General features: G+C 46.1%; 2 protein-coding genes across 10 annotated transcripts in view; one reads left to right on the forward strand and one right to left on the reverse strand.

Annotated features, from left to right (window-relative positions):
- Positions 1 to 21283, forward strand: part of LOC118398448 (serine/threonine-protein kinase MRCK alpha-like) — a 103825-nt gene extending 82542 nt beyond the window's left edge. For 4 of the 7 annotated variants that reach the window (XM_035793776.2, XM_035793775.2, XM_035793778.2 and 1 more), the window contains 19 exons: positions 625 to 663; positions 2799 to 2918; positions 4003 to 4086; positions 4285 to 4390; positions 4666 to 4802; positions 5087 to 5226; positions 5615 to 5696; positions 5869 to 6088; positions 6329 to 6391; positions 6525 to 6778; positions 6940 to 7279; positions 7591 to 7688; positions 7778 to 7862; positions 8119 to 8242; positions 10778 to 10895; positions 11268 to 11388; positions 14776 to 14936; positions 15911 to 15985; positions 17679 to 21283. In XM_035793776.2, coding sequence (XP_035649669.2) covers positions 625 to 663; positions 2799 to 2918; positions 4003 to 4086; positions 4285 to 4390; positions 4666 to 4802; positions 5087 to 5226; positions 5615 to 5696; positions 5869 to 6088; positions 6329 to 6391; positions 6525 to 6778; positions 6940 to 7279; positions 7591 to 7688; positions 7778 to 7862; positions 8119 to 8242; positions 10778 to 10895; positions 11268 to 11388; positions 14776 to 14936; positions 15911 to 15985; positions 17679 to 17813 — 2502 coding nt within the window. In that variant the 3' untranslated portion in view covers positions 17814 to 21283. The remainder of the gene's footprint in view (positions 1 to 624; positions 664 to 2798; positions 2919 to 4002; positions 4087 to 4284; positions 4391 to 4665; positions 4803 to 5086; positions 5227 to 5614; positions 5697 to 5868; positions 6089 to 6328; positions 6392 to 6524; positions 6779 to 6939; positions 7280 to 7590; positions 7689 to 7777; positions 7863 to 8118; positions 8243 to 10777; positions 10896 to 11267; positions 11389 to 14775; positions 14937 to 15910; positions 15986 to 17678) is intronic. The other 3 variants (XM_035793780.2, XM_035793781.2, XM_035793779.2) reach the window with 2 other exon arrangements.
- The window catches only part of LOC118398449 (frizzled-3-like), a 29905-nt gene continuing 28014 nt past the window's right edge, over positions 21284 to 23174 (reverse strand). For all 3 annotated transcript variants that reach the window (XM_035793782.2, XM_035793785.2, XM_035793784.2), the window contains exon 9: positions 21284 to 23150. In XM_035793782.2, the coding sequence (XP_035649675.1) occupies positions 22892 to 23150 (259 nt within the window). In that variant the 3' untranslated portion in view covers positions 21284 to 22891. The remainder of the gene's footprint in view (positions 23151 to 23174) is intronic.

Below are 23174 nucleotides of genomic sequence, written 5' to 3' on the forward strand. Positions count from 1 at the left end.
CCTGTTGTCATCCATTTAAAAGCAAAGGGTTGGCTAGAGGGAGTTTCCCCCATTTGTTAAATCCATGTGTGAAAGTGCTCAGTTCAGGAAAAGGGCGGAGAAACGGAAAATAGCCATTGCGTGAGTGGGGTTTGCAGCAGCAGAATTTGGGCTCCTTGGAATTTAGTCAAGACTTGAAAGAATGTTTGTATACTGAGGCCGATTCCTCCCACTTAGTATACAGACATTCTTTGATGCCATCCATGGCTACTTGGCTTTGAGTCCAGACACTACAGAACATACTGTTTAACACTCTGGAGTGAGCTTCCCTTCCACACTGTAGTGCCATCACGAGTTCCCCTGTTAGTCCTAGAGTCTATGTCCCATATCACACCCAATTCACTACTTTTGATCAGGGGCTGTGGTCAAAAGTAGTGCACTGTGTAGGGAATAGGGTGTCATTTGGGACACCGGGAGTTATTACCCAATCCAGGCAGTGTCCTTCAGTGCAATGTGGAAAGGACATCCTCAGCAAATAGATAGGCTACCATTCCTTTTAATGTGACCTATTTAAGAGCCACTTCAGACTTCTCAATGTTGACTTCTTTCCATTTTTCTGTCCCTCTCTCCCTCCCCCCACCGAAGCGCTCTCCATCCGTTGGGCCAACTAGCAAAGGCAGACGTGTAAGCTAAGCAGCGGCTCTGTGCTTGTGATTTTGTCTGTGCCCAATCGCCCTCCGAACCTCAACTGTCTGTTGCATGAAAGGGCATTTATTGTGTGCGTGTGTGCGTGTGTGCGTGTGTGTGTGTGTGGTTGTGTGTGTGTTGTGTCGGTTGTTATGCATGGGGCTTTGTGGAGATGCAACATTTGGACTTTAAAAAAAGTGAAGTATTTTATTGTATTTGTCTTTGCTTTTAAGGCATGGTGGGTGTATGGGTGTATGGCCTGCACTGTAGTCCTCCAATAAACTACAGTAGAGTATATGTGTGCATCTACTGCAGCTGTTTTGTCATCCTTCACGTGGCTTTGTGGATTTCCCCAAACCAATTGTATGGTGTGTAGCTGTGCTCTTGTCCCTCGTGGCTACAGTCAGCATGGTCAATGGGTTACAGTGCATTCGGACAGACTTACGTGAAAGACTTTATTCTAGAATTGATTAAAAACAAAATGTTCCTCATCAATCTACACACAATACCTCATAATGACAATGCAAAAACAGGTTATTATATTTTATATTACAACAACAACAACAAAAAGGTTAGCACATTTACTTACGTAAGTATACCCTTTACTCAGTCATTTGTTGAAGCACCTTTGGCAGTGATTACAGCCTCAAGCCCTCTTGGGTATGACGCTACAAGCTTGGCACACCTGTATTTGGGGAGTTTTTCCCATTTTTATCTGCAGATCCTCTCAAGCTCTGTCAGGTTGGATGGAGAGCGTCGCGGCACAGCTATTTTCACGCCTCTCCAGAGATGTTCATTTGGGTTCAAGTCGGGGTTCTGGCTGCACCACTCAAGGACATTCAGAAACTTCAGAAAGCCACTCCTGCTTATTCTTGGCTCTGTGCTTTGGGTCGTTGCCCAGTTGGAAGGGGAACCTTCACAAGGATCTCTCCGTGCTTTTCTCCGTTCATCTTTCCCTCGATCCTGACTAGTCTCCCAGTCCCTGCCGCTGAAAAACATCTCCACAGCATTATGCTGCCACCAACATGCTTCACCGTAGGGATGGTGCCAGGTTTCCTCCAGATGTAACGCTTGACATTGAAACAAGAGTTCAATCTTGGTTTCATCAAACCAGAGAATCTTGTTTCTCATGGTCTGAGAGTCCAGTAAGTACCTTTTGGGCAAACCAAGCGGGGTGTCATGTGCCTTTTACTGAGGAGTGGCTTCCGTCAGGCCACTCTACCATAAAGGCCTGATTGGTGGAGTGCTGCAGAGATTGTTGTCCTTCTGGAAGGTTCTCCAATCTCCACAGAGGAACTCTGGAGCTTTGTCAGAGTGACCATCGGGGTTCTTGGTCACCTCCCTGACCAAGGTCCTTCTCCCCCGATTGCTCAGTTTGGCCGTGGAAGAGTCTTTATGGTTCAAATCTTTCATTTAAGAATGATGGAGGCCACTGTGTTCTTGGGGACCTTCAATGCTGTGTTCTTGGGAACCTTATATAGACCGGTGTGTGCCTTTCCAAATCATGTCCAATCAATTGAATTTACCACAGGTGGACTCCAATCAAGTTGTTGAAACGTCTCAAGGAGGATCAATGGAAACTGTGCACCTGAGCTCAAGTTCGAGTCTCATAGCAAATGGTCTGAATACTTATGTAAATAATTTAGTTTTATAATTTTTTTACATTTGCAAAAATGTCTAAACCTGTTTTCGCTTTGTCATTATTATAGGCTATTGGGTGTAGATTGATGAGGAAAAAATGTATTTGATCCATTTTAGAATAAGGCTGTAATAGTAACAAAATGTGGTGAAAGTCGATGGGTCTGAATACTTTCTGAATGCACTGTATGTGTAGCACTCGTGTCATGTGCATCGTTCATGGGTTTGTGGTCCAACCTGTAGGCTTCCTAATGACCTTTGACCAATGGATTGGTCAGTCCCATCTCTGCTACGACTACAGTCTCCATTTACCTCCTATAATACTGTGCCTCTACCTGGTTGAATTGTTTTCTTGCTTTTTACTCTTAAGCATGGATGGTGCTTTTTGGTCCCTTTTGGCTTCCTTACTTTCTACCAACTCCATCACCTGTTTCTATGTCCTGCAACCCATTTTTCTGTCTTTATTTCTCTTTCTCTCTCATCCCTTTTTCCAGGTGGACTCTGTGGACAACTTCACTCCCTCCAACACTCCATCCAGAGGCGAGGACTCCAAGTCCCAACTCAAGTCACGCTCACGGTCGCCCTCCATGGCCAGCGACGTGGAGCCTATCGAGGTGAACTCTAACCTCTGAACTTTGAACCTCCAACTTGTATTATGCTTAATCTTAGACTGTTCTTAACCTCTAAGGGCTGATTTTCCAACCATAAAATAAAAACTATATTGTGCTGTGCTTAAGGCTGTTAAGGTGACCATATTACCGCCACACCAGGGGTCTCGAGTCATGAAGGCAGTCAAATTCCACATGACCATTTAGTCACAGTAATTCGGCTTCTCCAAGCTCTGATGCTGCTGATGGCCAAACTTGCTAACTGCCTGGTACTCCCCGCACCCTATTGTTCCTCTAATCACCCTGACATTAATGCAAATGTCATCAAAAATCGAATCAAACACTTCATGAGAGCCCATGAGCTCATGTTGCGCAAGAAAATGAAGCACAGGGGTTTAGAGCCTGACTGGGATACATAAGCTGCAAAGTGAGTTTCAAGTTTGGGGAAGATCATTTTCAACTTTTTAAAATCATCATTAGAGTTGCATCACACAGCCTTACAATGTGTTAAACATAAACCGATAGCCCAATGTTTGTAGAACAACTAAAGTTACATTAATAACTCTAAATTACGCATATAGGAGTACCTATTTCGTTGTTAACCGCTCAACGCAGAATAGCCGCATGTGCACACGCCCTCAAATCGTTTGGATATAGTATCCTTTCCATTTAATTCAGCTTTGTTCAGTTGTATTCTTCATACTCTTAAAACAATGCCATGGAATTCTAAGAAAATTGTGTCTGCTAAATGAACTAGTGTAACCCACAGCCATTTGGCACAGCCAGATCATGACCTAACATAAGGACAACGTATCCTATTCTGTTCTTCTGAAATAGACTTCATTTTCTTCATATCATGTTTCTTTAAATACATAATGGATTTATTGTGAAGGTCTAGGCTATATCAAATGTAAAACGTAGATGTTCTTATCAGTGTGGAAGCCAGGAGACGCTAAATGTGTTTGTTAATTAACGGTCAATTGCCGTGAGACCGACCAGTTATTTGCTTGACAATCACCGGCTGATGACATTTCGTGACCGCCACAGCCCGAGCTGTACTCAGATCTTTCTGTCTTCTCCCACCCTCTAGTTGATAGACCACCCCCCACGGCCAGTCCAGACCGCCACCATGCGGTCAGGAGGGTACGGTAGTATTGGCCGCTCATCACCCAAGGTAAGACCTGACATCCTTTTTGACTTCTCAAATACCGTTCTACTGTTTTAACCTCGGTCAATACTTAGTAATGTCAATCCCCTGGACCCGACGAAGACCAGTTGCTGTATTTCAATAAGTGAACTGTTGCTGTGATCCAATAAAGCATCTGTATTAGTCCTATGTGTTTTCACCCGGCCCTCTGTTTGTCCCCTGCAGCCCAAAGCCCACCAGTTTGTGGTGAAGTCCTTCAGTGCTCCAACCAAGTGTAACCAGTGCACCTCTCTCATGGTGGGACTCATCCGCCAGGGCTGCACCTGCGAAGGTACAATGAGAGAGAGAGAGAGGGGGGTAAAGGGTGGAGGAGAGCGGGAGGAAGACAAAAATGGGAGAATGAGGAGCGAGAGGGATAAAGGAAGGAAGGAAGACTGGGATCTGAGGAAAGGGATGGAGGGAAACAGATGGAAGGAAGAGAAGAAGGCAGGGGATTAGGATGGAAGGAGGTGAGGTGGGGCAGGACTGAGGTGGGAGTACAGTCTCTTTTGAGGCGAGATATAAATCTGATATAAACCCCTTATTCTCTCCTGTCTGGTCCTGCAGTTTGTAACTTCTCATGCCACGTGACATGTGCTGACAAGGCTCCAGCAGTGTGCCCCGTGCCACACGACCAGACCAAGGGGCCATTGGGCATTGACCCTCAGAGGGGCATCGGCACTGCCTACGAGGGACACGTCAGAGTACGTACGACACCGAAGATTGTTTGTTTATGCACTCTTTTAACAACATTTCCTGGTAGAATAAATACCTGTGAATTATAGTGCAAATGTAAAACTAAAACCTTACCTTGTACGTTTAACGTCCCTATATCGCCAGTGGCTGACCTGTGTATGAGGCTTGCCTGTTAATTGTGCCTGTATAGTAAAATATGTCTCTGTCTCTAAAGGTTGTTTACCACTGTCAATACTAGGTTGGGTCAATGTGTGAGACTGAAGTGTGTGTCTGTCCCTGTGTGTGTTTCCAGGTGCCCAAGCCAATGGGGGTGAAGAAGGGTTGGCAGCGGGCGGTTGCCGTAGTGTGTGACTTCAAGCTCTTCCTGTATGAGCTTGGAGAGGGCAAGGCCACGACGCCCAGTGTGGTGGTCAGTCAGGTCATAGACATGAGGTAAGGACTACAACCTGAGCTCTGTCTGAACTAGAACTCCCATAGCTGGGGAAGGGCCACAACGCCCAGTGTGGTGGTCAGTCAGGTCATAGACATGAGGTAAGGACTACAACCTGAGCTCTGTCTGAACTAGAACTCCCATAGCTGGGGAAGGGCCACAACGCCCAGTGTGGTGGTCAGTCAGGTCATAGACATGACGTGAGACTGACAAGGACTACAACCTGAGCTCCGTCTGAACTACAACCCAGTCTCTCAGAGAGAAATGGCTGCTTATTAGAATTACTTCTGGGTTTAGTCCTTTATTTGATTGACACAATCACTCTCTCCCACTTTCTCTCTGCCTCTCCCCTCTCCCTCTCACACACTTTCTCCTTCCTTTGTTTTCCAGGGATGAGGAGTTTTCAGTCAGCTCTGTTCTGGCGTCTGACGTCATTCACGCCAGCCGCAAGGACATCCCATGTATATTCAGGGTTAGCCTTTTTTTTTTCTTGAATGCGTGCATTTATACAGTCATACATTTACTCCGTGATTACTCCCCCGCCTATTCCAGTCTTCAGATTTCTCCGCTTTTTAACAATGCTTCAAAATTGTCGTGGGATGCCATTCCAAAAGCCCTAACCTCTGACCCCTAAACCCCTCCAGGTGACTGCTGCCCAGCTGTCCGCCTCCTCCAGTCACAAGCCTTCCATCCTGATCCTGGCCGACACCGACCACGAGAGGAACAAGTGGGTGGGGCTTCTCAACGAGCTACAGCGCATCCTCAAGAAGAACAAGCTGAAGGAACGCTTCGTCTACGTGCCCAAAGAGGCCTACGACAGCACGCTGCCGCTCATCAAGACCACGCAGTCCGCCGCTATTATAGGTAGGGGAGACACACACACACACTCACACACATGCTGCCCCTCTATTTTGGGGTTTGTAGTAAGCAAGTAATTGTTGGGGGTGGGGGGGGGGGTCCTCTCTGTATCTGTCTCATTAAGAGTTTGTAGTATACAGCGACTGCATGTTCTACTGCAGAAGGGATCAGGACATACTTTCTGCACCTTGTTACCTAGCTATGCGGTAGACTGTATCAAACGTCCTCTTGATGTTTTCTCTTCAGACCACGAGCGTGTTGCCCTGGGCAACGAGGAAGGCCTTTATGTTATCCATGTCACCAAAGATGGTAAGACTCTTGCACCTACCCGCCTGATGCACTTCACCCAGTTTGCAGTAGAATGCTCACCACATATTGGCTGTCACAGTGCAGAGGTCTTTTTGACAACTCGCTCTCTCTCACACCCCTCCTGACCTAACAGAGATCATCCGCGTGGGAGACAATAAGAAGGTCTACCACATCGACCTGGTCCCCCAGGAGCAGCTCCTTGCAGTCATCTCCGGTCGTAACCGCCACGTCCGCCTCTTCCCCATGGCCGCGCTGGACGGACGGGAGATGGACTCCTACAAGCTGGCCGAGACCAAGGGCTGCACAGCGCTGGTGTCCGGGCCCGTCCGAAACAACTCCCTCATCTGTCTGTGTGTGGCCATGAAGAGACAGGTCATCTGTTACGAGGTGGGTGGTGGGGACGGAAGGGATGGGGTTTTAAAGTACATTGTCGCATTTTTATAACTTTGCTTAGAAAAGCAACGATATATAGGCTATTTTCATTGGATTATGAAATATTTAAAAAATGTACTCGCTAAATAACAGCATAATGGTTCTCTATCTCCCAGGTGAACAAGAGCAAGGCGCGCCACCGCCGGCTGCGGGAGCTCCAAACCCCAGGTCCTGTCCAGTGGATGGGTCTCCTGAGCGAGCGGTTGTGTGTGGGCTACCAGGCTGGCTTCACTCGCTACAGCGTGCACGGGGACTGTGCCCCGGTCAGCCTACTGCACCCCGAGGACCACACCCTGGCCTTCATATCCCAGCAGGGCCTGGATGCGTTGTGTGCCGTGGAGATCTCCTCCAAGGAGCTGCTGCTATGCTTCTCAGCCATAGGGGTCTATGTGGACTCGCAGGGCCGCCGCTCGCGCCAGCAGGAGCTGATGTGGCCGGCCGTGCCCAACTCCGCCTGTGAGTTCTGAACCAGCACAATTGTCTTACCGTTATCATAAACCAAAATAGGTTTTATTTCTCCACTGTTTACAAACAACAAGTAAATAAAAAAGTGTATAGCTTCCGAATATGTTTAAAACTATCATGTGGAGACAGTCCTTGCTTCTAGTGTGGCTGTCTACAAATTTGTGAGGGGATATAGGTCCTCTGCCTCATCCCAAAGCTGTTTACCAAAACAAGTAGCGAGGCTGTCGTTTTGCATTTAAAAGCAAATCCCAGAATGTAACTTTAAGCCTGAAGCTGATCTTGTCCTCCTTCCTCCCCTCCAGGTTATAACGCCCCCTACCTGTCAGTGTACAGTGAGAATGCTGTGGATGTGTTTGATGTCAACACAATGGAGTGGATTCAGACCATCCCACTAAAGAAGGTGAGAGTATAGGACTGCACATGTAGCGGAGGGCCGGTCGTCGGATTGGTGTAGGTGTAACATTTGACCCCTTTGTATCCCCCCTGAAGGTGCGACCTCTGAACCCTGACGGATCCCTGAACCTCCTGGGTCTGGAGACCGTGAGGCTCATATACTTCCGAAACAAGACGGCAGGTCAGTTTGCACACAGGATAGGCCTTCGGACCTCTAAATGCATAGGAGAGATCCATATCTTGATTATGACCACTGACTGAGTGTAATACTCATTTTAATGGTCGTATTCCACAGTAGTATTAACATGTTATTTTTTGAAAGATTTTTTTCAACAAACAAAATAAAAACTGGATTAGAAATATATATGATGATCATGGTCATGCTACTGATGATGCTGTTGTTGTTGATGACGGTGGCCATGTTGTTCATATTCCAGAGGGTGATGAGCTGGTGGTCCCCGAGACTTCTGACAACAGCAGGAAGCAGATGGTTCGCAGCTTGAACAACAAGAGACGCTTCTATTTCAGAGTCCCCGAAGAGGAGAGGCTACAGCAGAGGAGGTACACTACACTCTATGTAGCGCACACTACACACTACGTAGTGCACACTACACTGCTTATGATAGTCCATCGTCTCCGATTTTGACTTCCACTTCTGAGTTAGCGCTGGATTCTTTGGTGACTGTCGAGTCCAATCTGAGATCCACACTTCTTCAGCCACGTTTTTAGCTGGTTCTTGTAGCGCTTCATCTGCCCCCTTGCAGACCTCCGTCCAAGATGTAGCTGGCCATACAGGATCCTCCGTCCAAGATGTAGCTGGCCATACAGGATCCTCCGTCCAAGATGTAGCTGGCCATACAGGATCCTCCGTCCAAGATGTAGCTGGCCATACAGGATCCTCCATCCAAGATGTAGCTAGCCATACAGGATCCTCCGTCCAAGATGTAGCTGGCCATACAGGATCCTCCTGTCCAAGATGTAGCTAGCCATACAGGATCCTCCGTCCAAGATGTAGCTGGCCATACAGGATCCTCCATCCAAGATGTAGCTGGCCATACAGGATCCTCCGTCCAAGATGTAGCTGGCCATACAGGATCCTCCGTCCAAGATGTAGCTGGCCATACAGGATCCTCCATCCAAGATGTAGCTAGCCATACAGGATCCTCCGCGGCAAGTGCTCCCGTCTCACTATGGTGTAGTTGATCAGGTGCCACTGTTTGGAGCGTGGGTACATCCATGATGTTTTGTATTCGTTCTTCTGGTGAAACAAGGTGTTGGTGACAATGAGATTGTGCTCGGCATATAGAGTTAGTGGACTCGTGCCGTTCTCGTTGACCTAACCAACACCATGTCTACCCAGCACTCCGCTCCGTGTTCTGTCCCACCCTAGCGTTGAAGTCACCCAGCAGAAAGATCTCGTCATTCCGGGTGAAGGGCCTCATCTCGTGACTAGGGGGATACGGAGAGACATGAGTCTTTCACTTATGCCGAAAGGTGTTTCGGTGAGGCTGGGTAGAAGGCTCTAATTGCCAGTCCCACACCGTGCCGATGTTGTCCAACCGGAGGGTAACCGTTCCAGAAGAAGGTGTAACCTTCTCCCTCCTCTTTCAGGGAACGTACATCCAGAAACATGGTCTCACTCAGGGCAGCAATGTCAATGTTGTAGCGCCTTAGTTCTGCAGCAATCAAAGCTGTTCTCCGATAGGGTCTATCGCTATTATCCTCAGTGTCCAAAAGAGTTCTGATGTTCTATGTCGCCAGTTTCAGGGGAATTATTTTCTTCAGCATTTTTCAACCTCTGAGTGGAACGTTTTTAGGCCACTTTCTAGTCCTCTCCCCAGCCGGGGTGAGCAGTGTGGCTAAATAGGGCTGCTCAGTCACGGGGATCTGCCGAGAGCAGCTGCCACTCATGTCCCAACTGCTGGTGACCATAATAGCCCTGTGGCGCAGGCGTGCAGAGGGGTCTGATTAAGGGCTCCCGGTGCATTCACTCCTGCCCCCGTCACCAGACAGCCCAAACCTGCCAGGCTTTAGGCCGGTTTCCGGTTGATGGCTTCACCGAGGTCAGAAGTGGATACCTGCGCAAAGGAAGTTATTTAAGGTGTCGCTGAGGGTCCTCAACAGCACTACTTCACTTTAGGAAGGTGACATTACAGTGGCAAGGGGGGAGATCCAGGACGACCAGTACCTTCCACAGCTGCAGGAGTCTGCCTGAACCCCAGTCTGTCTGCGTCCACCTACCGCGTGCCGCCAGCACGCTGCTTTTCTCTCAGGGTGTGCTCCCCTTGCCTTTGTCGTACCAGACTAACCCACAAGGCAGCGGGATAGTGGCTGATGGCTGCCAGGACGTGTCCACACTGCTGCTTCGAGACACCCTGCCGGGTTAGCCTGGTGTTTCAAGACAACCAGTTAACGAGTGCCGCGGCGGTAAGGCCCGACTGGAGTCTTGGTCATGGCTTTGTACCGGCAAGGGGAGACTTGTGCATGAACTGCTCCCCAATTCACCACAAGGGCTAGCCGGCAGCAGCGAGCTGTAAGCGAGAGTATGCAGGCCCATGGTAAGCTGGGCATGCAACTAACCTCTAACCAGGCACTACTGCACTAGATGTGTCACATGCACCGTGCTATTGCCCCCCAACCTATGTGTGCATCTGTTCATATCCACACACTACATAGTGTGCACTACACCATACACTACATGGTGCACACTACACACTACATAGGGTGCACTACACTATACACTACGTAGTGCACACTACACAATACACTACACACTACGTAGTGCGCACTACTCAAACTACACAGTGTATAATACACGACATAGTGCACACTACACACTACACTACACACTATGTAGTGCACGCCATACTATATAGTGCACAATACACTGTCCAAGCTACTTCACAGAGGGAGTGTACAGCTAATGGTACATTACACACTACAGATTTAGTACAGACTCCATACCGTTCATCCACATTCGTCCCCTCCATAGGCATAAAGCTCATTCTGTTCACGCAATATCACTCTCGACTGGTGCGTTCACCCTGTTCTGGCCACAGTGACCTCATTCCTGGGTTTGGTGTGTGTCCTGTACAGAGAGATGCTGAGAGACCCAGAGATGAGGAACAAGCTGATCTCCAACCCCACCAACTTCAACCACGTGGCCCACATGGGACCTGGGGACGGCATCCAGATCCTCAAAGACCTGCCCATGGTAAGACGGGGCCACGACAGAGAGTGTCCATAGATGTTCTGCTTAGTTGTAAACATGCTGAGTACTTGTACTTCCTTCCCTGGTCCGACTGAGCATCATGTGTTTGTACGTGTGAAATGTCTGTGCGTTTGTGTGATTTAATGTCTGTGTTTTTGTATGTGCATATGTGTGGTCATCATGCCTAAATGACATGTTATATATGTTCATATCCATATTTGTCATTCGGGGGAATGTGTATTCACAAATGTTTCTATGTGCCTGTATATCTATGCGTTCTCATCCCATCGCCATAATCCATATATCTGTGCCCCTCTGTCCTCATCCGCCCCGGTCTATTCTGTCCTCCCTTGTCCACTGGCCTTTCTGACACAGAACGTGCGTGTTCAGGAGAGTCGTGCTGCAGGCTTCAGTGGCTCAGTGTCCATCCCCTCCATCACCAAGAACAGAGCCGAGCCGGGACGGTCCATGAGCGCCAGCAGTGGACTGGGCATCCGTAAGTACCACACTACCAAACACACTAAGCTAGTAAGCTTAATAGTAAAATAAATATTGTATAATAAAATGGGGATTAAAGAAGCATCAAAACATGTAGGCCTGGGTAGAGAAAATGGATGTTTGTTACTGGTGAACAATGAAAAGTATATATTTGTAGATTTAAATGCATTTCCAGTGCCAGACTCCATTTACAGTTATTCAGACCCCTTGACTTTTTCCACATGTTTATGTTAGACTTATTCTAAAATTGATTACATTGTTTTTTTATAAATTTTTGAAAATCAATTAAAAAAAATATTCAGTGTGGCAAAAAAGTATTTAGTCAGCCACAAATTGTGCATGTTCTCCCACTTAAAAAGATGAGAGGCCTGTAATTTTCATCATAGGTACACTTCAACTATGACAGACAAAATTAGGAAAAAAATCCAGAAAATCACATTGTATGATTTTTTTAATGAATTTATTTGCAAATTATGGTGGAAAATAAGTCTTTGGTCACCTACAAACAAGCAAGATTTCTGGCTCTCACAGACCTGTAACTTCTTCTTTAAGAGGCTCCTCTGTCCTCCACTTGTTTCCTGTATTAATGGCACCTGTTTGAACTTGTTATCAGTATAAAAGACACCTGTCCACAACCTCAAACAGTCACACTCCAAACTCCACTATGGCCAAGACCAAAGAGCTGTCAAAGGACACCAGAAACCAAATTGTAGACCTGTACCAGGCTGGGACGACTGAATCTGCAATAGGTAAGCAGCTTGGTTTGAAGAAATCAACTGTGGCAGCAATTATTAGGAAATGGAAGACATACAAGACAAGACCACTGATAATCTCCCTCAATCTGGGGCTCCACGCAAGATCTCACCCCGTTGGGTCAAAATGATCACAAGAGCGGTAAGCAAAAATCCCTGAACCACACGGGGGGACCTAGTGAATAACCTGCAGAGAGCTGGGACCAAAGTAACAAAGCCTACCATCAGTAACACACTACGCCGCCGGGGACTCAAATCCTACAGTGCCAGACGTGTCCCCCTGCTTAAGCCAGTATATGTCCAGGCCCGTCTGAAGTTTGCGAGAGAGCATTTGGATGATCCAGAAGAAGATTGGGAGAATGTCATAAGGTCAGATGATACCAAAATATAACTTTTTGGTAAAAACTCAACTCGTCGTGTTTGGAGGACAAAGAATGCTGAGTTGCATCATACCTACTGTGAAGCATGGGGGTGGAAACATCATGCTTTGGGGCTGTTTTTCTGCAAAGGGACCAGGACGACTGATCCGTGTAAAGGAAAGAATGAAAGGGGCCATGTATCGTGAGATTTTGAGTGAAAACCTCCTTCCATCAGCAAGGGCATTGAAGATGAGCCATGGCTGGGTCTTTCAGCATGACAATGATCCCAAACACGCTGCCCGGGCAACGAAGGAGTGGCTTTGTAAGAAGCATTTCAAGGTCCTGGAGTGGCCTAGCCAGTCTCCAGATCTCAACCCCATAGAAAATCTTTGGAGGGAGTTGAAAGTCCGTATTGCCCAGCAACAGCCCCAAAACATCACTGCTCTAGAGGAGATCTGCATGGAGGAATGGGCTAAAATACCAGCAACAGTGTGTGAAAACCTTGTGAAGACTTACAGAAAACATTTGACCTCTGTCATTGCCAACAAAGAGTATATAACAAAGTATTGAGATAAACTTTTGTTATTGACCAAATACTTATTTTCCATCATTTGCAAATAAATTCATTAAAAATCCTACAATGTGATATTCTGGATTTTTCTCATTTTGTCTGTCAATTGAAGTGTACCTATGATGAAAATTACAGGCCTCTCTCATCTTTTTAAGTGGGAGAACTTGCACAGTTGGTGGCTGACTAAATACTTTTTTGCCCCACTGTATCTGAAATATCACATTTTCAAAAGTATTCAGACCATTTACTCAATACTTTGTTGAAGCACCTTTGGCAGCGATTACAACTTTGAGTCTTCTTGGGTATGACCCTACAAGCCTGGCACACCTGTATTTGGGGGGTTTCTCCCATTCTTCTCTGCAGATCCTCTCAAGGGCTGTCAGGTTGGATGGGGTGCGTTGCTGCACAGCTATTTTCAGGTCTCCAGAGATTTCCGGATTCTGGCAGGGTCACTCAAGGACATTGAGATTTACCCCGAAGCCACTCGTGCATTCTCGTGGCTGTGTGCTTAGGGTCGTTGTCCTGTTGGAAGGTGAACCTTCGCCCTTGTCTAAGGTCCTGAGCGCTCTGGCGCAGGTTTGCATCAAGGATCTCTCTGCACTTTGCTCTGTTCATCTTTGCCTCAATCCTGACAAGTCTCCCAGTTCCTGCCGCTGAAAAACATCCCCACAGCGTGATGCTGCCACTACCATGCTTCACCGTAGGGATGGTGCCAGGTTTCCTCCAGACGTGACGCTTGGCATTCAGGCCAAATAGTTCAATCTTGGTTTCATCAGACCAGAGAATCTTGTTTCTCATGGTTTGAGAGTCTTTAGGTGCTTTTGGCAAACTCCAAGCAGACTGTCATGTACCTTTTTACTGAGGAGTGGCTTCCGTCTGGCCACTCTATCATAAAGGCCTGATTGGTGGAGTGCTACAGAGATGGTTGTCCTTCTGGAATGTTCTCCACAGAGGAACTCTGTTTGAGTGACCATCGGGTTCTTGGTCACCTCCCTGACGAAGGCCCTTCTCCCCCGATTGTTCAGTTTGGCTGGCCTACCAGCTCTCAGAGTCTTGGTGGTTCCAAACTTCTTCCATTTAAAAATGATGGAGGCCACTGTGTTTTGGGGATCTTTATTGCTGCAGAAATGTTTTGGTACCCTTCCCCTGATCTGTGTCTCGACACAATCCTGTCTCGGAGCTGTAAGGACAATTCCTTCGACCTCATGACCTGGTTTTTGCTCTGAGATGCACTGTCAACTGTGGGACTTTATATAGACAGGTGTGTGCCTTTCCAAATCATGTCCAATCAGCTGAATTTACCACAGACACCAATCAAGGTGTAGAAACATCTCAAGGATAATAAATAGAAACCGGATGCACCTGAGATCAATTTCGAGACTCATAGCAAGAGTCCGAATACTTATGTAAATAAGGTATTTCTGTTTTTTATTTTTTATATATTTAGCAACAATGTAAAAAAAAACTGTTTTCGCTTTGTCATTATTGCATATTGTGTGTAGATTGCTCAGGACTTTTTTTATTTAATCCATTTTAGAATAAGGCTGTAATGTAACAAAAGTCAAGGGGTCTGAATAGATTCCGAATGGTGACACTTCTCTTCTCTTCCTAACTCCCCCTCCCCTTCTCTGTCCCACTCTCTCCCCATTCCTCTCTTTCTTCCCCTATCTTACTATTTTTCGCTCTCTCCCTCCTTTTTCCAGGTTCGTCATCTCAGAACGGCAATGCGTTGAGGAGAGAGCTGTCCGGGGGTAGCTACAGCTCTAAGCGCCAGACCATGACCTCTCCCTCCGAGAGCTCCTTGTCCTCCGGAGGGGGTATGGACGGCTGCAGCGACGCACCCCTCTCCCAGTTCGACAGAGAGGTACGTGACCAGCCTAGCTTGCTTCCTCCCTCGGGCGCCTGGGTAAATTGCACTTGATTAAGGCTACCAAAACTCGGCTACTAATAATTGGGAACAATTGTGCTGAATCTGTGTCTTCGCTTAGATGATATACCGTCGCATCTCCGATACTAGTGTTCAGATGGTTGTATCTTGGTTGTGAGAGTCAAGTGGATGGATCTGAAACCACGTTTCACTAATCGTTTGAGCACAGTGGCTCTAAATATGACTAGGTTCACCATAACACTACACAGACACTGAAAATACTCTCGCTGGTGACCAATGATGTGGAAGACATATCAAACATCTATGTAATTAGACATATCAAAGTGTGCCCCGTAACTCTGCGCCCCCCTTTTACCCACAACATCCACCACCCAGCTTACGTCTTCTCGTAACCCTCCCATATCGCCCGTTGCCTCATCTTATCCCTCGGTCTGATTGGTTCCTAGACCCACCACAGCCCCTCATAGGGAACTCAATCGGCCCCCCATACGCAACCCTGACCCGAACCTCAGTCACAGCCATTCCCCTCTCTGGTTCTCTGCATCTGGCCTCTCCTCACTCAGCCTCAACCACCCAGCCAGTAGTAGCTAGCTACAAGTCACCACTAACCACTGATTCAGGGTCAGATAGTTTTTTCATCCCCCTAATGTTCAAGGTTAGATTTGGGGTCCAGTAATCTGATCCTAGATCTGTGGTTAAGAGCAGCTTTTACCTCAAGCATCCAGCCATCCTCAAAGCAAGGGATTCTTGCTCTAGCTATCCATTGTGCCTTTGGCTCCCTCTTCTGGCCTGGCTGACTGTCTACACCCCCACTGTCCCTCATACCTGGCTAGCTCCATCGTGATTCGTGCCTGCCCCCATCTCGCCCCCCTCCACCCGCTTCGGTCCCCCCCAGCATGTTGTTCTCTGGGCCGGGCCGGGTCGCTGAGTCTGTAACTGTTCCTCTCCAGTGGCAGGCGGTCTCACCATCGGAGAAGACCCCCGATCTGAAAAGGGCTTTAAGGACCCTGCTTAGTAAGATGAAGGTAATGTCAGCACACACACAACCAACCCAGACGCACTGTAACCCACCCCTCAACCACACACACAGACACCAACACGCACGTGCGCGTGTTGCCCACAGTCGTGAAGCTTTGCCCCCAAAGCCTCCCACCACTGCACCATTTCAGCCCCAGTAGCACCAGCATCTGATTGCCCCCTCTGTTTCTGGCTAGAGGGCGGTTACTCATTCCCCTTTCCTCTGACCTACCCTGGGGTTTCTACTTCATTTCCTGGTTTGGTTTTTTGAATGGTGTGTCACCATCATCCTCTACCCCGCATGCGTCTGTCTGCTTCCATACTGTCCCCCTGTGGCCAGCCCAACCCATGTTTCTAATAATGACCATGACAGTATCTGATTTGATTTGATACATCATCAGGAAGATACTGTGACGCTCCTCTCCTATAGGCCATTATAGTACCTGTACCTTTGTGCCAGCTACTGTAGTGCGGTGGTGGACAGTGGTAGCTCCCACAGCCGTAGCCTACTATACAAATAGCCATAGAAATGAAAAATGTAAGTTTTGTCTGTGAGAAACATGTGGCGCAGCGGACAAATTCACACTCACCACCTCCCGTGTAGAGTTTCAAGATTCTGGTAACTTTCCTCAAATTCCCAGGTTTTCTAGAAACCCCAGTTGGAAGGTTTCCCGGAATCAGGAGGGAATAATCAAGACATTTCTGGGAAAATGTGGGAATTGTGGGATAGTTACTGGAATTTTACAAACCCTGCTACCTTCCTTCAGTGAAGGAGGAAGATGATCTCAACCCTGCTTTTCTTAACTAGCAACTCTCAGGTGCTGTCCTCAGGGATATCGTGTACACAATGGTATACTATAGCAGAGGTGGCATATCATAATTATGGAGGACCAGCAGTGTATGCAGGGTTTTGTTCCAGCCCAGCACTCACTCACACTCACACACACACACTACACCCCTGATTTAACAAATTGCGTTCTAGCGCCAAAACCATATATGTGTTGATTGTTTGAACCCTGCGTTTTCTACTAGGCTGGAACAAAAGTTGGTCAACCTCCACTGACTGCTGTGTATTGTAGTAGTAGACCGTAGACGAGGGGCCTCGTGTGTATTGCGTATGTGTTTTGCTGTAACCAATCACTTCCGGCCAATCGAGCTGCTCATTGTCTGATGATGTGGAAGGTTCCCGGGGCATTAAGTCACTGTTGCCTAGCGCTCTGTGTGGTGATGTGAAGAGATCTCACCATGTCCACATCGGCAGGCAGGAAGTCAAACAGCAGATTAGCTTTGATGATGACAGTGGTTGGTTGGAAGGACAAACACACACAGAGGTCCCTGAGGACTGGTGTTGACCAGGCCTGATCTACTGAGCCCATTGGAGAGATGGGTTGTGTTCAGTAGGCACGAATATGAGAAAGTGTGTATATTATTTGTGTGTTATTTATTTGTATTAAAAAAGGGGCAATATTTTTCTCAGACAAGTTAAGATCATATCGCCTCCTGTGTTTCAGGGTTTTCTTGCGTTGCATGCCTACTGACCATGACCCTTGCCTGTTTTGTGTTTATCTGTGAGAAAAATATGACATCTCAGTGGCTCTCCCTCCCTCTCTTTCTTCCTGTTCTTTCCCTTTCCTTCTCCCCCTATCTTTAACTCTCCCTCTCTCTCTCTCTCTCTCTCTTCCCCCCTCTCTCTCTCTCCAGGACTCTGACTCACCCCGTCACTCGACGGCGTCCAACAGTTCTACGTTCAGCAGTCCCCCCAGCCCGGCCTCACCCCACAAGACCAAGTCCCTCTCACTGGAGAGCACAGACCGCATGAGTGGCTGGGACACATGAGTGCACACAGCTCCATTCCCTGACCCTCACCAAGCTCCCGGGCCCGCCCCCCTTCCCGGGCCCTGCCCACGGAACTGCACCCGCTGCCACAGGGAAAGGAAGTGTTTGACCAAGAGGGAAATACTGGGAAAGGGGTGTGTGTGTGTGTGTGTGTGTGTGTGTGTGTGTGTGTGTGTGTGTGTGTGTGTGTGCTCATGTTTGTGTGTGTGTGTTTCTGAGGGAGGGCATACAATATAGGAATTAAAATGTACACCCCCTTTCATCTGCTTTGTAGCTGATAACCAGAATAAGCGAAGCGCTGAGTTTTATTGAGAGTACTTTTGATTGCAGCACTATTAGCCCCGTATAGATTATTATGTCATTGGCAACTCCTGTAAAGAGACACACAAACCTCAAGACGCGACAAAGAGAAGAGGATCAATATGAAACAACAGATAATTTGATACGTGTACATAGCACCCTTTGGGCTTGGGGGGTGGCCACCTTTTATTTATTCATCTATCTATCGAAGACATGGAGAGCAAGGTGCTTTGCAGCTAGAGGAGAAAGAGAGGATGTTTTCACTCTCTCTTTTTCCTTCTGTTGCTTTCTTCCAAAACGGTAGTTGGCAGCAGAAGAAGAGGGGGAATTCCATTTACAATACAAGGCTCACAAAATAACATTTTTAAAAAAATTAAGAAAAAAAGAAAGCAATGATGTATTTTTTGGGGTTTTATTTTGCTCATGAAGTGAAATATGTGCCGTGACTTAATTTCTTCGTACCATCAGCGAAAAGCTACAGTAAAGCAGTACACAAATACAAGTATGGTTAGGGGTATTTTAACTCTAGGTGACACCTCGCTGGCTTCATGTTCTCGAATTCTTAGGGACAGCGGTGTTTTAGAAGCAGACTGAACATTCTATGATGACATCACAGCTCCTTATGCGACTTCCTCATGACATGGGCCAGTGACCTCATCGAAGTGATCTGGGACCATTTTCCATGTAGTGTCGACCTTGTACCGTAAGTGCAGTAATAGACCAACCACCGATCAATTCCAAAAAGCTGTTTCCCATCACAACCATGTACATAGGTTAAAATCAGAGAATAATATATGATAAGGGAAATACTATAGAGAAATAGATGATGGGGAGAAGATCCTCGATTCCTGTTTATCTTTTGAGTATGATTTTGGGGTGATATCCGCGCAAAAGCCATTTTAAACCACTTCAAGTTCCTCTGATTGCTTTTAGATTTGTTTTAGTTATTTTCTTTCTATTTCATATACGAGACACAAACTGTCAAGTGTCATTTTGATTTGCGTTTGATGAAACTAATATTATGGGTCGCATGGACCCCATGCTGTTAAGTGAATGTGGATTTATTTGAAGCGATCGTCTTGTCACAGATGCATGCATTCACATTCACACACACACACACACACACGGCCGTTTCCCCCGCCACTCTTTCCACTATGGTCCACAGTTGGATCAGTTTGAGGTGGGATTGCATCTTTCCTAACTGACAGTGATTCTGAAACACTAAGTGTATATTTCCATACTTTTCTCTGTGGTACCAACGTGTGAACCTCAAATATGTTGTATCCTTTGACTTCCGAGAGAGATTTTGGGAAGCTTGTTATAACCAAAAATAGAATGACTTGGAATCTTGAGTCTTTGTTGTTTTTCAGACAGCCTTGCTTATTTTGAAGAATGTTTTGATAGGTTATGGGGGGGGACAATTGTAGATGTCGATTTGACTAGACAGACAGACGGCGCTAGGCTGAAATGGGGGGTCAAAAAAGAGTGAAATAATGGAAAAGAAATGCTAAGATGACAAGTTCAATGTTTAATTTCTGTTCCAATCCCTGCTGTCATTGATATGTTCTTACTATTAACTGGTAAGCTGTATATTACTGTCTGGTAATGCAATAACCTTGATACAAGCCACAAATTGGGGTCAATTCCATTTTTTTCAGTCAATTCAACTTCCATTCCAATTTTCCTCAATGCTTCTTTGTGACAAATTTGGAATTACAATTTCTGTTTACTTTCTGAATTGCCTACATTGAAATGGACCCCAACCCTAATGCAAATCACAGCATGGTGTTGTTGATGTGTATTCATATGTGGAAATGAAACAAGCTTTGGGTCGAGTGCCTAGATCAGCTGACTCTTCTCTCTCACGCGGAAGGGAGGGGACTCTTATTCTGGAAAGGGGACTTTTTTTCATTTCTAATGAGGAATCATTTTTATGTTACAGACCGTTTAATGAATGACCGTTGTTACTTACTGTTCAAAGGAACCTTCTAGTCTTAAGGTTTAGGAGTGTTGAAGTGTACCAAGTAGTCAAACATGGCAGTTTATCTATCCTAGTCAGAAGTGTATAAAAATATATAAGATTTCAGATTTCTGCTTTCATTCGTGCCATTCGGGGCCTAAACCTTAACCCTAAACCACAATTCTATTCTATTCCCTTGAAAATACAGTAATTTATCTCTAGCCTACTCATTCCACGTGTGTTTTTAGAATTCCATTTTATATTGAGCTTTTGAGATAATAAGAATTTGCCTTTAGACGTCAGTCTCGCTAAGTTGGTTTTACTCAACCGTCTCAACTTAACCACCGCTCTTAAGATTTCCTTTTAAAGCTACCAAGAGTCTCTATTCATATCTGCTGGGCCTTGTCTGTAGAATGTATTAGCTGAGAGCGAAGATTAAATATCTTAGTCTGAGAGTATGGTAGACCAGGCTTTATACTGTATAGTTAAAAGGCCCGAAATCCCACTTTAAAAAACAAATGTAAAAAAAAATAAAAACTCAGGAATGTCAGAACCAATTATTATTTTCACCCTAACAATGGAAGTGAGTGTGACAGAACAGACTGCACTTGGGAAAAGAAGAGCTACATTTAGCCGTAGTGTAGCCAGCTGTGACTAGGCGTAAGGGTCTAAAGATTCAGGTGGAAGAAAAGACGGATACACGGAGGAAGAACTCAGACAAGTGTTTTGAATTAAGGAGGAAAAGGGGTGAAGGAGCAGATGGAGGGGTAAGTAGTTTGAGGCTGAGGTGTCACCATGATAACCATTAAAAAAATATAAAAGAAACGCCTTTGCATTTCAGTGAGGTCTTATCTTCAGTTCCTTCTATATTATTTTGTTCTTTCATATCATATTATACACCTTGTTTTTCTAGGATTGCTTTGTAATAATTTGTACAGTTTTGCATGTTATAGATGTAATCATTTTATTTGTTTTTGGATTTGTTTTTAATTTTGACTTGCTCATTTTATTTGAACGGTTGTGGGGAGTTTTATTGAGGATACCCACTACAGGTGATGTAGATTCTTTTTGCACAGAAATATTTAAGGTGTAAGGTCAAACAAATAATGTATGGAAACTGGCCACCACACTTGTGGAGAACTCATTATATTAACCTGACTCCAATGTATTTCAATAAAGCGGAGGGCTGTTACAAATACGGCTTCACTGATTCACGTGTCCTGATTATCATTTATTTCCTTGGGAGCACACACAATAGCCTGGATCCACACTGAATCGTTCTGATTCACTTGTAAAATGGAGCAATTTAGTTTGTTTTCCAGGCTAGGGCACAGATCACCGTACACATTTCCCAGATGTATTTCCAGAAGATTTATTACAAATTCAACAAAAGACACCCCCCCCCCGCCCCCTCAAATCTATTTACACCTATGCACATGCCACTACTAGAAGTTATGGCTAACAATTATCTATACAAGTAAGTATGCACTTCGTAATACTACTACTGATTCTAATTCTAACTGGGGGGAGAACACTCATATTCTACCTATGAGGCTGGAGTTTGGAATTCCGCTTTTATCCTGTAATACAATACAGCCCTTCACTTCACAATGGCTGATTCATCAATGCAATTGTTTCATTGTCAATTGTTTCCAATTGATTGACAACAGGACAGGACACTGTCCCGATCGCCTTCACATTATCACTAGGACCCAGAGTTTTCCCTGGACAGGTCACAGTCAGGAAACACTTCAGGCCCTACTCATCACATACAGTACCTTCAGCTGCCTCCATCAGAAGTGCAATGAAACCAATTGACGTATAAAAGTACCTCAATGTATAGTAGTGTAGTACAACAGTGGTTGTGGAGACGCGTCTACAGTACTCGTGCAGGTAAACAATGTGGTCAGCAGGAATAAAGGCTTGGCCTTCATGGACGAGTGCTTGGCAGCATGTGCTTGTGTCACGCATAATGTAGAATCCTTTAGATTGAACCCTTTTCACCCCCCTGAGTAGTGGAATGTGCCGATAGATAAGAAGCTCTGTAATGTCAGGTATGGATGAATAGCCTGAAACTGATCCCAGAACTGTCCTACACTTAAAGGGTAGAGTGTCCTTCACTAAGAGCTGACTCCAGAACATTGAACAAAAAGCATCGGCGATCAGCAGTCTGTGCCCAAGAGTATGATTTCTTCTTCTTATTGGTTCAGCTCTCACTCCTGCAAGTCCAAGTTACACTGTCCTCTGAATCTAAGTCGTCTGCTATCTTCATTTATCAGTGCTGTTTAATGAGAGGAGACATGTTGAGACACATTGTCAAACTGTCCAGTTTCCTCACAATCTCCTTTAATCTCCTTATTTTCAAACTGCCATACTGTGGCTGAGTTTACACAGGCAGCCCAATTCTGTTTTATTTTTATTTTTATCAATTACTGGCAAATTATCTGATTTGATTGGTCTAAAGACCAGTAATTGGGCAAACGATCAGAATTGGGCTGCCTGTGTAAATGTAGCCATAGAGGACTGCAGTATGTCCAGTCCAAAATCAACCTCTACCCCCTAGACCAGGGGTATCAAACTCATTCCACGGATGGCTGAGAATCTACAGATTTTTTGTTTTTCCATTTCAATTAAGACCACCAGGTCTTAGTTCATCAACGAAGTACAAGGGCGGAGTCAAAACCCCGCAAACACCTGGCCCTCTGTGGAATGAGTTTGACTCGTGTCCTAGACACTTCTTGTTTAGCTAAAAGGTTGGCATGGGTTTTAGGGTAGAGGCTAATGTTTGTTTTGCCGCCAAGCGTTTAGATGTCTCAGCTCAGGCCGTGGCTCCATCCTCTTCAAGGACCCTGTGGATTCCATTGCCGGGGGCGCTCTGAATGGCCTGGGTGACGTTGCTAAGGTCCCTGATGCTGCTGTGCCGTGATTGGCTATCCAGACGCTGGGTGGAGCCATGCTTTGAAAGGCTGTCTAGCCTGTTGGTGCTGCAGTGTCTGGACCCTGATTGGTCGTTGAGGCGGGGCATGCTGCCATAGGGGAGGCGATCGTCAACGCCGCGGAAACTACATGCTGTGTACCTGACAGAGAGGAGAGGAGAGAGA

This window comes from Oncorhynchus keta, chromosome 19, assembly GCF_023373465.1.
Source record: "Oncorhynchus keta strain PuntledgeMale-10-30-2019 chromosome 19, Oket_V2, whole genome shotgun sequence".
In the NCBI taxonomy this organism is placed as follows: domain Eukaryota; kingdom Metazoa; phylum Chordata; class Actinopteri; order Salmoniformes; family Salmonidae; genus Oncorhynchus; species Oncorhynchus keta.